At 46.5% G+C, this 13,309-nt stretch overlaps 1 protein-coding gene across 3 annotated transcripts in view; it reads left to right on the plus strand.

The window, feature by feature from the left end:
- Positions 1-2,930: 2,930 nt before the first annotated feature.
- SRGAP1 (SLIT-ROBO Rho GTPase activating protein 1) overlaps positions 2,931-13,309 on the plus strand; it is a 138,535-nt gene continuing 128,156 nt past the window's right edge. For 2 of the 3 annotated variants that reach the window (XR_010362067.1, XM_064419370.1), the window contains exon 1: positions 2,931-3,619. Coding sequence is in view for 2 of the 3 variants with exons in the window: in XM_064419370.1 (XP_064275440.1) it covers positions 3,553-3,619 (67 nt within the window). In the remaining variant the exon portion in view is untranslated. The remainder of the gene's footprint in view (positions 3,620-13,309) is intronic. The other variant, XM_064419371.1, reaches the window with a different exon arrangement.

Below are 13,309 nucleotides of genomic sequence, written 5' to 3' on the forward strand. Positions count from 1 at the left end.
GACGGGGGCTTGGTAAGCAGGGGGAGAACAGGGACAGGGGGCCGGAATCAGATTTCTCAGCCAGCTCAATCCTGGTTATCCTGGAGTCCAACCCTAACTCAGGGATCCAGAATCTGTGCAGCTCTAAGTCTGGCACACTCAAGCCTGCCGAGTCGCTGGCCCATCCTTCCTCAGTGGTCTTGCTACGGACACACAGCCCTGAGCTGAGTGGCTGAATACAGGGAGGTCAGTCTCCAGAGCCCAAAGGTGGTTTCTTCATCTTCTCAAGCAGTAACATAATCTGTCTGCAGCTTCTGTTTTGGCTCTGTGGAGCCAGGCTGATCCTCTGGATGTAGGATCTAGTGCAGAGGGAATGGATGGTGTTGGCATGGGCATTCAGCCTATCTCTGCACCATTCTCCTCAGTCTTTCCAGCACAGGCTCAGTGGGGGCTGCATCCTTCAGGACTCAGGAGAGGACACACAGAACGTTTCTACACCTTCAACCACAGCTGGGCATGGTTTGTATGACCAAGTCCTAGGTAAGGGAGAAAGGGACTGGCCTGGCAGGAGGTGCCAGCCTGCAAAACCTCGCAAAGGATACAAGGGGACTTGGGCACTGTTCCCTGTCCTGTTTGCAAAAACACAGTGCTCTGAAAGACCAGACAAGACTTACAGCTAATCTCCAGCTAGTGCCTCATGTTCCCAGGGAACACGGCCCACTGTCTTGTAAATCAGCCAGTCCCCAGCCAAACAGATGGACTACAACAGCCAGGAAGAAAGATGCTGGCATCAAAGGTTGAGATGAAAATCAAAGTGGTTGGGATTACAGAGATGACTGCTCTTTTGAGGCTGGGCTTCTTATTCAAGGGATGTAATTTGACTATCCAACCTAAATTTTTTAATTGGTTTTAGACAATAACCTCCTGTGCTAAGACAGTGTTAGGTGATCTGGATTGGGATCAGAGTGAAAAAAGATTGCACTGGGAGGGCAAGATGAAGACATGTAATAAAATTACAGAGAACAAAACATGAAGATGGAAAAGGGAACAGGAATCCTGTTACCCTGATCCTCTAGCAGGAAGAATATGGTACTTAATGAAAGATGAACTGCAAAGGACAGATGTACACTTACTGCTGAAATGCAGAGGTGTGGAAGTGAGCAACTATAACATCAAGGCAACCTGCTTATAAGAATATAAATGCAAGCAAGAATGTCTGCATGAGTACAGTTAACTGTGCCATTGCTCTCTGAGCACCAGGTGCCCCCAGCACTCAAGCTCAAATCCCTTGAACTTTTCCAATTGTAGATCATCCCACAATTCACTTGTTTGTCCCAAAGAGTCAGGTCCTGGCAGAATCAGAGCTAGCTGTCCAGGACAGGATCGCTGGGAACTTCCACCACAAAAATTATACAGCCACTATCTTTGGAAATTTGTAAATAGTGTGCATCTTTGCTTAATCACTCCTGGACATACCAGGCATCAATGGAGCCCTCTGTCTGGAGCCCTCTGTCTCCAGAATGTCCTCTGCCTGTTTTTAACCTCCTCAGAGCTGACCTCCCTGCAGCTCAAAGTCTGAAGCTGTGCCCTGGTTTGACTTTCAGCTTTGACCCACGAATGACAGCCACATTCTCTGTACATCACAAGGCAGCAGTGTCCATCACTTTGCTTTTTCAATGTGTTGTTTTTTGGTGGTTTTTTTGTGGTTTTTTGTTTTTTTTTGTTTTTTTTTTTTTTTGTGTTTTTTTTTTTTTCCCAGAAAGCTCTTCTCTGGCTAAAGTAAAGTTTCAGAGCACCTGGGGTAAAAAAAAAAAAAATGTGTTGTACAACCTGAGTCACACCTGAGCCCTTCTGCATCTCCAACCTTGCAGCCAGGGACCTTAGAGAAGTGTGGCTACCAGCTCTGTGAACCACTGTGCTTGACTCCTGCCAGGCATGGTCTCACTGCACCTGCACAGCTGGCAGCCAGCTCTCACCCTCCACAGTCTCCAAGGGCTGAACCACGTTCCAGCTCTTCAGGCAGAGGAGGCTGTCCCCACCGCAGCTGGAGGCACCCTGGACCAAGGGTATGCCAGGGTCACTTATGCCCTTTTGACAACGTGTCCCATGCTCCAAATTTCAGCTATTCCTGCCCTTCTGGATGATCTTCTTCCCATTTTCCCAGCCCCAGCTTTTTGCGGAGGGCCATGCACCACTGCTTGCTGGGCTGGAATCCATCCTTCCAAGGCTGACATTGAACGTGACGGTCAGACATCAGGGCCAGCCCCGATGTGTGCCCTGCACAGCAGCTCAAGGCAGCAGCATTTTGAGTGGCCTCCCGCCCAGCTTTGCTTGTTTCCCGCAGGAGATGTGGGGAATGTCCCACACAGGCGCTCCTGCCCTCGAGAACAGGCTGCATCCCCAGGGGATGCGGACAAGGGCAGTGGAAGGAAGACCTGCTGTGCTGAAGGTGCAGCTCTTCCCTTGGGTGTGCCAAGCTCTGGCCCCCTGGGTCCGAGCCCCTACGCACACCGGTGCAGCCGTGCCCTGTCTTCCGAGACACTGGGGAGGCACATGGTGTCCCCAAGGGCTACTTGTCCCCTCCGGGCTCCCCCTCCCCGGGCGGCTTGGCGCTGACGGCAGCACGGGGCTTTAACTTTCCCCGCCGGATCAAAGGCCTTCTGTAACCGTACCGCGGCCTCACACCCCCGTCGCCCGAGAGCATCCGGCCACCATGCTCGATGGGGGCGGCGGGGCGGGGGTCTCCTCCTCCCACCCGAGCCCCCAGGCCCGCTGGGCCTCCGGCTGCGGGCCGGCCGGGCAAGCGGGCGCTGCACCCACGGCTCCGGCCCCGGGCGGTGAGCGGCTGCCGGCGGGGCCACGGGGAGCCGGAGGGGGCGGACAAGGCGGGCGAGGACCGGAGGCGGGAGGGCAGGCAGGAAGGGAGGAGACAGCGGCGGGAGGGCGGGGAGAAGTTTATTCCCGGAGACACCTCTTCAGGGCGCGGCGGGGGAGCCGCCCCGAGCCGGCGACTGCTCGCCCCGCGAGGTTGGGACATGCGCCGCGGCGCTGCCGCCCGGGGTTAGTCACGGCGGGGCGCCGGCCCCGAGTTCTCAGCCAGGCGAGCGCGGCGGCAGCAGTAACCAGTGTCTCTGGCGTACGGGCCGAGCACGGCCGCCTGCCTCCCGCCCACCGCTCTCTCCCTGCTTCCCTTCCCCTCTCCCGGGTGCGTGCGGACAGATAACAATGGTGGGGCGCAGCCGCCGAGCCCCCGCCCTCGCCTAGTGGAAGCGAGTGCCCCGCGGCCGCTGCTCCGCCGCCCCGCCCTGCGGCGGCCCCGAGCCGCGGACCGCGTTGCTGCCGGCGGCGGTGCCGGGAGGCGATGGTGCCTGCGCCGGGGTTAGTCTGATCGCCGCTCCCCGCCTCGCCGCCTCCGGTGCCGGCGGCGCTCCCGCGGGGCCAGCGCCCGCCGCCTCCCCGGCTCGCTCGGGCTTGCGGCCGCCTGACACAACTTGGGAGCTCCTCCAGATAAACAAGAATAATTAGTGATAATAATTTAGAACAAGGCGGAGAAGCAGAAGAAGCGAGTGGATAATGTCAACCCCGAGCAGATTCAAAAAGGACAAAGAGATTATAGCGGAGTATGAAAGTCAAGTGAAAGGTAAGAGCGGGGAGGCAGCGGGAAAGCCGCCGCGGGGGCCGGGTGTGCTGCCGGCCCCTTTCCCCGGCTGCCGGCCGAGCCGCCACCGCCGGCGGGGCGGCCGGTCCCAGTTGCCCGAACTTCGGGGCGGGAGGGAGCGGCGAGAGGGCGGCAGAGGCTTTCCCCCCCTCAGCGCTCCGAGCGGCGCCGGTGGGTCCGAGGGGCCGGGCCGGACGGCAGCTGCGGCGGCTCTGCCACAGCCCGGCCCCGGCCGGGCACCTTCCCTTCCTCCACCGGCTTCGGTAACGCCCGGGGCGGGAGGGAAGGGGAAAGGGAGGACAAAAAAAAAAAAAAAAAGATTGTCAATTACTGGGGCGGGAGACAATGCTAAGCCATACCCCTTTCTTGAGGCACATGGCTGGTGTCTCCCACCCTCCCCTCAGGGCTGTAGTTTCTGTGCTGGGCTGTAGAAGATGGCTAATAAAGAATTACCCTTGACTACTGAATGAGCCCATTCAGCCATCCCAGGAAGTATTTCAGCCTCGCATCGCCCGGTTGTATCGCATCCAACTATTGTGCCAAGGACAGAGCCGGCAGATCCTGGCTGGAGCCACCGGCGCTTCCAGACCCTCGAGTTTCCTCGCCTAGCGATTTCCTTCTGGCAGTGTCTTGGGTGGAACAGAGATTGGGAAAGTAGCGACATGGCAGTGGGGTGTGGGTCTCTTGGTGCGCATCCTTCTGGGTGCTGTCGGGGAAAATATTGCATAATATATAAATTGCAATAAATCCAGGGATGGATGCGAACGTGAAACACGGCATTTATAAAGCTATGCAACATCTGAAATCTGCTTTTTAAAATTATGCTGTTGTGCTCTTCACATAGGTAGGGTGTTCCCTTCTTGATGCTGCCCAGAGTCTGCGATGTGCACAGATGGAGCATGTCCTCATGCAGGTCCGTGGGCTTCAGGAACAGCCTTCCTGCTCCATGCAGGCATGGGCTGGGGACCTTCTGTATGAGGCATGTGGAACAGGGTGGGAGGGACCACTCCTCAGCTGTTGAAAGATTTATTGACTTTGTGTACTTGCACAATATATTTGCCTCTCACTTCTATGATTCTATGACATCAATTTTTCAAGGCAATGCTTGTAGTTTTGTTGGGGTTTTTCCTCTTAAAAGTCAAGAGGTAGTTTTTGAGTTTTTTTCTTCTTAAGCTTAACTTTTTGTGAAAATACCTGTTACTATTGAAAGTCTTTTTGTGTCCAGAAAAGGATCTATGCTTAAAATAAGAGATCTGCCGAATGGGTGGGTAGTGAGGGGTCTGAGCTGGCAGGTGGGCCACGCTTCAGGTGTCTGTCTGACATGGGCAGGGCCAAGACAGTTCTCACATAGCTGGTGTTTTCGCTGCCATTGAGCCCTTGAAGGGCTGGCGCTTTTTCCTCTCTGTGGACAGGGTGCAGATTTGTCTTGGTCACCAAGCATAAAAAATGTTTGAGATCTTAAGCTCATTGCACAGTGTGCAGACTGTTCTTTGCCTCCTCCTAACTTGATTGTTAAAGGCTTAGCCTTTATTATCTGCAGCCAGTTGCTATATATGCCAGTCTTTTCTTTTGAATAATGAAGAAAAAATGCCATGCCCTTCAGCTACATCTATTGTATTGTTTCAAAAGACAATAAAGATGAAGGCATGAAGTTCTCTTGATAACCTAGCTCTCCTTTGGTGTCATGGTCCTCCACCATAATTGCAGAAGGAGCTGGCATTTGTAAATATAGCTTAATAGGAATTTTAACTTGCTTTGCTTCTTTGTCGTGGTCTGGGGTGTGTGCAGTCTGGTCCCACCCAATTGTCTTGCTGGAATTATTGATCAGCAGCTGTCTGAAAAGGTATGCTGGGCTAGATGCTTTTTCTTTAACCAGCAACATTACAATTGTATTGCAGATGGCAAGACTTGTCTATGCTAAGATATAATTCTTCTTGACACCAACTGTGATAGTATAAAAAAAGCAGTGATACCACTGTGTGATACCTTGAAAATCTTTTTGATATTGAGGGTTAAAGGCCTAAGAAATCAGCCCCAATTAGCCAGCAAGATGGCTTTAAGGGAATGTAAATTCAGGAAAGTCAGATCCCTATATACTGCTTGGAATTTCTTATATTAGATTAGGAGAAAGGGTGTGGCCAAATTGCTTTTGCTGCCTGTGATTTCTGGTGTTTGCAATGGCTAGCTGATTTCTCCCTGCCGATGTGTTTAGTTGCTGAAGGGTGTGGACAGCTGGGAGCAGACTGGCCCTTTGGGGTCCTCTAGACAGATGTGTGCACAGGAGTGCAGCAGCACGTCCCTCCCATACCTTGTCGTGAGATTGCACTGAGCACCAGCGTTAGTGCTTCAGAAACCGCGCCGCTGATGTGTGCAGTTGGAAACCCTGCCCTAAGATGTCTGAATACTGAAGGAAGAGTCATGTAGGGTATGCCCTGTATACATGCCCAGTAGGGTATGGATGTGGTGCCATATTTGGAATTGAGGATTTGGTAGTGCCATTCTTCACATAGCTTTTCTACTCTTAGCTCCTCAAATAGGAAGCAGTAACAGATGTTAATTGTAGTGTCTAGTTCCTGGGTGGTGTAAACTGACATCTTCTCCTTGGATTTTTAGCAGTATCACTAGATTGTCTATTGCTTTAGTAGAGGTCATGCAGGAACAGCACAAAGTCTGTAAATGCTACCTGTTTGTCAAGCTGAAGTAAACAAAGTACTTCTGACTTGTTGGGCAGAGCATTTTATTGCACATTTTTTTGCAACATCCTTGTTCTTCAGTCTACCTTCTGTCAAGAACTGTCCCAGTTGAATCACTAAGGTAAGTGCGCTTACTTCCCTGCACATTGTATAGAAAGCAGAAGAATATTTCTTAAGGATGTTTTAATACTGAAGTTAGATCTGTCTAGCTGGATACCTGTACATGTTGTTTTGGGGGATGTAAGAATATTATGATCACATAGGTACCTTACTTTGTAGACATAAAGGCACCTGGAAAGTAACATAACTAATAAAATATTCCTGGTCATCCACAGTATAACTTGTATCTTTCTTTTTCTGAAGAATGTGGTAATTTTATTTGCACTCTGAAGTCACTAGAGGTAGTTTTACCAACCTTGCAGCTGGGGTGGGGGATACAACTAGAGCTAGAAAGTGGAAGGAATACTTTTTAGATGAGCAACAGAGTAGTGGTATAGTTATGAGCCAAGTATTAACTTTCTGCTGTATGACCCTATTAGATTTATAGACAGCATGGCTTAACTCAAGGCTCAGTTGACTATAGTAGCCTGTCTTACTTTTTGTATGCCAAGGATCAGCTCTCCTTGGTACAGCTGATAATGTCAAGCAATGTCTATTGATAAAGTTACTGAGCGATTCATACTAGTGAAGAAATACTAGAGCATCCTCTGATGTCTGTGGGTGGGTGTCTTGTGTATGGTAAAGGGTGAGCTGGTGAGATCGTGAATACCTGACTCCCTTTGGAAATTTATCCTTCTGAAAAATAAGTGTCTTGTAGGAGCAAGAGGATTAGGGATATACTGCTCCAGAGCTTTTCAATCATAAACGTTACACTGGCATGTTTGCCTTCTTAGGGCTTGTTACTGGCCTTCCATGGACAGGAGAAAGGTGCTTTGACTAGGTGAGCATTTTACCGACTAATTATCAGGCCTGTTTCTTCAGAGAGATCCTCTCTGTGGTGTGAACTGTTGAGAATCATTGCAGGTTAAGTCTCAGCCTTCTTACGCAGCTGCATCTCCGACTGAAGTGGCTGAGGGAAGAGCTGCTTAGATCCTTCCTTTTTTCCACCTTAATTTTTCAGTTGGAATTGACCTAGAGGAAATGCAAGCCCAAAAGCAGTTTGCAGAGGAAGAGACTTCCCCAAGATCAATATTTGCATGGCCTTCTTCAGAACAAAATACTCCTATTTTTCATCAGAAAGAACTTGGTAGCAGGCTGTATTACATTGCCTAATTTTTATGGAAAATGAAAATTCTGAATTGTGGAGCTGAATTTCAACTTCATGTTAAAACAACAGCAGAAGCCTCTCTGAGAAAAGACTTGAGTTCTGAAGTACAAATTCGGCTGTTGTTTTAGTAAACTGATAGCTATTTTGAATAAAGTCTTTGTAATGAAACATTTGGTACCTTGGATCATGCCAGAATTCTTGAGGTTTGTTTTAAAAAAAGCTGATGAATAGATGCCAGTTTTCAAAGTTCAAGTTTATCAAGTGTGGTTTAGTAGAAATTTTTCTGGTCAAAGAACTTGACCACACACAGGACTTTGTCTGATACAGAAAGGATATTGTTCTCCGTGCTATTTTCCAGTTGGAGTTATGCTGTCTAATGAAGTTCCTTATCTTTTCCCCCACCATTTTCTCCCAGCTCTCTGATCCTTACTTTCAGAGTACAAACTCCAGTTGTCCAGGTAAATGTTAATGAGTTTGTCCAGGTAAATGTTGATGAGTTTATAGTTGACTATGCAGCTGAAAGGGGTATCTGCAAATTAAGACAGTTCAGTCATAAACTGAACAGTTTTTTGGTTGGTTTTGGGTTTGGTTGGTTTTGTCATGTTCTGGTTTTTTGGTTGTTTTTTTTTTTTTTTGTTAACCAGCATATTCAGTACTCTTACTCTTCCACAGCATTCTTGGAATGAAAACTAAGGAACTTGGTTTATTACTATGCTGTGTACCAAAGTATTTGTGTTATGGGGGAGCCCTACAAAATGCCTGCTTCCCAAAGGTCATGACTCAGGAACTTCAGAGGTTTTGGCTTCTTAGTCTTTTTATGTAATTAAAGAAAAAAAACCCCACCTTTTCTTCATGTCTTTTTGAAAATATGACAAGAGTCAGGAAAGTACACTTTTTTTTTCTTGGTTTGACTAGACACTGTAGCTGCTGTGTTCCTGCAGCACAGTGAAACTACATTATTTTACTTGAATTTAAAGGTGAATGAAGTCTTGACTACTATAGCACACATGAAGAGATAGGTAGTGAATGGATTGTCTGAACAGTATCTCTTTCTGGCAGTATGGCACTCGTAATGCATATTTAATGCATGTGTTTTGTAGATACACATTTTTGTTAGTCTCTAGCATGAAGTTTTAACTTGCCTCTGACTCTGAAGCAATTTGGAAACTTTATGATCACTTCTTTGAGGCTTTTTTTTTTCTTTGCCAAGCATACTTTCTGTGCAGTTTTGCTGTTGCAGAGCAATGCTCTAAATCATGCTAAGGTCACTTAATTTCCTGCAATTATCTTTTATTGGTCACTTTTTTATGAACAGGAGTTCTAGTTGCTAGTAAAATTAAACATAGCTTTGAAGTGGCTGCAGTAAGACAGAGTGGGATCCAAATTTCTTTCCATTTTCTGCTTCAGACTTTGCTTGTGTTAGGTTTTCCCTTTTGTTAAAACTGGACTCCTTGTCAGTCAGAGGTGATAGATGATAGTGCTGGAAGAAAGTGGGTCAGTGCTGTTGAGATTGGATAAAGAAATCCGCTCCTGACCATTACACAGCCTGTTAGAAATCACTGACCATGACTTGACAGTGCAGCCTGTCTCATCTCTGCTTTGGACAGGGATGGACACGAGGGAGAGCAAAAATAGAGCCAGGCAGGTGTCAACACAAGCTCCTGTGTTACTTGTTCTTCCCTTTACCTTTTCTTTTCCCAATGCTTCCTACATCTACCTGTCATGCTATCCCACGTCTAACCTTTCTGGTCTCCCTAGTGGAAATCACTGCTACCTTAACTTGTATTAATCCCTATTAGAGTCTAATCTACTCTTACTGCTTGGCTTTCACAGGGCAAAGTAGGCTTTGGAGTGTGGGGGTTTGTTTGTGTGTGAGTGATTAGGCTAAATGTGTAGCAGAGCTGCCTGTGCTTGGGGTGCTGCCGCCTCTGCTTCCTGCAGGGTTTAGTCTTAGGCAGCATTTCCTCTGTGGGTGCTTCTCCCAGCTTGCCATGTGGGGACCCGACCCTTCCAGGGCTGTGCCCCGAACTGTGCTGTGAGCTGTGTGGGCCGATGTGATCGAGTGCTGGCCATGTCTGAGGCAAGGCTGGCTGACCTTGCGCTGTGCTGCTCGGTCTGGGAGCTGCGAGTCATGAATGGCCTCTTGTTCCTGAAGTTACTTCGTCTTTTCTTTTCCCACTTTTTGTCTCTTGGGTGCTGTGCCACGCACCCTGAGGTTCAAGAGATTGTGGGAGTGTGTGTGTAGGTGCGTACATAGGGATGTGGAAGAAGAGCAACAGCTGAAAATTGGAGGCAGTGGTTGAAGTGCAATGGCTGGCATTGCTGCTTGTGTACCAGTAACAGAGATGAGGCTGGTGGGCTCTGCAGTAGCAGATACTTGGGATGAAGCACAGAAGGCCATTGCTGAGAGCATGGGTCCATGTCTTGGGTAAGAGACAGAGCTGTCTGCACAGGAAGACTGCTTGCTGTGTATCTTTTACATTACGAGAGCTATATCTGGCACCAAAAGTAAAGAAGTTGGTTATCACTGCTTTTTCCTTTGTTTCCAAGACTTAAACAACTGCAGGCTGTTCTGGCAGTTTGTGTGGTGGCTTGGTCCTGTGGGAGTGCTCTAAGACAAACAATTCACTTTGATCTGTTGTAATGGAGCCATAATCCTGAGGCACCACTTCCTCCGGAATCTGCTGTTTTCTGCAGCTTCTGGAAGTCATCTTCTCATAGACGTTGAAATGTGTCACAAGTGAGTTACAGCCACCTGGTAAGCTAAAGGTGTGTTACCTATGCTCTGCCCACTATTCCATCTTGGGCAGGCAAAGCACTCATATTCTCAAGCCATTTTCAATTAATCTCAGTTTTATAGCTAATCAAGAAAGATCTCTTTAAGAACTCCTTCCCTCTCATTTTTTCTCTTCTGTCACTATTTCTCAGGCATATACCTGTATGAATTTCAAGATGCAATATTCAGTCTTGCATTGTACAACCTGCTGGAAACCTGAATTTTACCTGAAGGTGACTGATAAGTCCTGAGATTGAGATGTAATGTCATTATGAAAAGTGAAGAGCATTCTGGAAATAACCCCAAGCAAATCTGATGTCCTATTTCCAAGAACTGTCTTGTATGTGGGCATGGCCATGACTTCATGTTATTCTCCTGTCTTCTCTGGAAGGTGTAAATGCTTGCTTTTGTTCATACTTGGCACAATAAAATAATCCCAGCTTTAGGTGCATCTTAATGACGTAGGTGTTGCAGGTAGGAAGGGAAAACCCACTAAATAAGAAAATGTTGTGGAGAAAATGTATACTTTATGATTTGACTCTTTAATAATCATATCTGTGAAATAAATTAAAGATGGTCTGTGTTATTTACTCTAAACTCTATCCAGTGCAAGACAGTGCTATTGATCTGTCTTTAATGAAGTCTCTCCTAAGGTATATGGGTTCTTTATCTGTGTTTACCTTGATCACAGCATCTGGGGAGGTTGCTTTTAATTAAGGTAGTGAGAAGAAAAAATACTTTCTCTTTGTCTATTTTTCTCAAAAAAGATTCAGTAAAACTTGCTTAGAAGTGTGATCATGGATTCACCAGTTAGACTATTTCTGTTAACTTTGTTATGTTATCTATTATTGACCAATAAAACATGCCTTAGTTTCAGTTGCAACCTCCTGAGATTTTCCTTTATAGATGCAGAATTGCTGACAAGCAGGCAAGGGAGTTGTATTAGCATATTAACCAAAACATTCTCAAAATATACTAGACCTAAGTGGGTTTTTTATTGTAAAATAGAAGTTACAAAAAGTATAATTAGAACACTTATGGTGCAGTATTTCTTGTTAGCTATATTGGGAATAAAAAGCAAGTGCAGCTGGCTAACTGGATGATGACTTCCAGGAAGTAATGATTGTAACCCTTTACATAATTAGCTGTTGTGGGAAACAAAACTGACTAGAGATTCATGTAAACTATCCAGACTCCTTAACTGACTCAGTGCTTACTCATCGGAATTACTCTGCATGTGAAATCTTCTAGCAGTTAGTTGGTGCTGTCTTTTGTGGGGAGTCTTTGAGTTGCTGCATGTTTCTTCCAGCGTGTCACAGAGTGGTGCGCACTTTGGATTTGTTCAGTGTGTAAAACTAAATAAGGAGACAGGCTGATCCCCTTTCACTTTGCAGTGTACGTTCTTTCATATGGGAAAAGAAAGCAGTCTCTGCTGTTTTAGCCAGTTCCAGAGTATCTGCTTCCTGAAAATCAGAGGAATCTGTTCATGTTTACAAAGTACAGAGTACACCAGAAGTCTAATAAGATTCAGTGATAGCTCTTGTATGACTCTGTTCTTTCGACAACGTGTCTTTTTTCAAACCTTGCTGTTCTCTGCTTTTCACCTCTGATTCTTTTTTAAGCAGAGAGAGGATAAACAATCTAAAGCATCAGGTCAGAGGCAAGATGAAATTAGTGTTCATTTTGTACCAAGATGAGCAGTATCTGAAACTTTTTAACTCGACAGTTAAGTTACTGTTTTACACAATAATGGACAAATTGAAACAATTGCAAGTTACTTAATTGAATTTTTAAAATGTAGATCAGGATGATCTGTTATTCTGCTTGTGCTGCTAAAACCAAGGAAAACCACTCCAAAAAAGGGGTGGTGGCTTTTGTCATACGCTTCAATACTGGTCTCTGTGACTAGTTGCTGTGACTAAGTTGCTAGGCATAAAGTTACTTTTATTTCTTTGAAAGTATTTCTGCAGGCATTCAAAAAGCATACTAAAAAGAAAAAGTTCTTAACCCTTATCATAGGATTCTTACTACAGCAAGGTTGCTATAGGTGGTTAGACAGTACAGCAAGCTCTACCTCTTGCAAATCACTGATTTGCCAATGAGTAGAAGTGAAAGTGTATAAGCTCTTGTCCATAGGTGCCTTGTGTATTTTGCAAATTGGTGTCTGCATTCTTGGCTTAAATAATACTAGTTTCCTGAGGAACCAGCTGTGTAGCAGAAAGCTAGCTTTTGTGTGTGTTGGCATATGGATAACTGGTATATTTAAGAACTTGACAGCTATGCTGTGCTTGCTGCCTAGCAGACTACTTGAGATAAGACCAATGTAATAGGGTTCTTTATACTGTGTACCTTTTTGGGGGGCTGTCTTTATTTTGCCTTTGTAATTTCTAAGTAACAGCACATAAAAGTAGTGAGATTCTTAATGTAATGACAGAAAATAGAATCCAAGTGTTAATCTGCTCAGGTACTTCAGCATTAAAATCACAACCATGTGCAGAGTGGGAGAAGGTTCCCCTGTGCAGAAGAGAGGAGGGAGCCGAGTGCAGGTAGCAAGTCCCCACCTGCTTAGGTGCTCCTCTCTTCCCAGAGTGACACGGAGGATCCTGGTGGCAGCGTGCACTGTTGTGCATCACTTCTTCCTGGCAGCCTGCGATGAGCAGTCTATGTGCAACTGCAGCCAAGCTCATCGGATTATTGTGGGCTGCACTGTAATCCTATAATTGCCAGCCACTTCTGATGCCATGGTATTGTAGTTGTGGGTCAAATTCTGTGCTTTGTAAGCAATAATCCCACTTTACCTGTGGGATGGTGCAACAGACTATGCCTTTTGAACTTGATGGTGTGGCTTTAATGAGAAAAAAAGCCTCATCACTCTTACAGTAAAGATTTTCTTCCTTATATCTAATCTAAAGCTACTTTCAGTTCAAAGCTGTTAC

The sequence above is a fragment of the Passer domesticus genome, chromosome 5, assembly GCF_036417665.1.
Source record: "Passer domesticus isolate bPasDom1 chromosome 5, bPasDom1.hap1, whole genome shotgun sequence".
NCBI classification, from domain to species: domain Eukaryota; kingdom Metazoa; phylum Chordata; class Aves; order Passeriformes; family Passeridae; genus Passer; species Passer domesticus.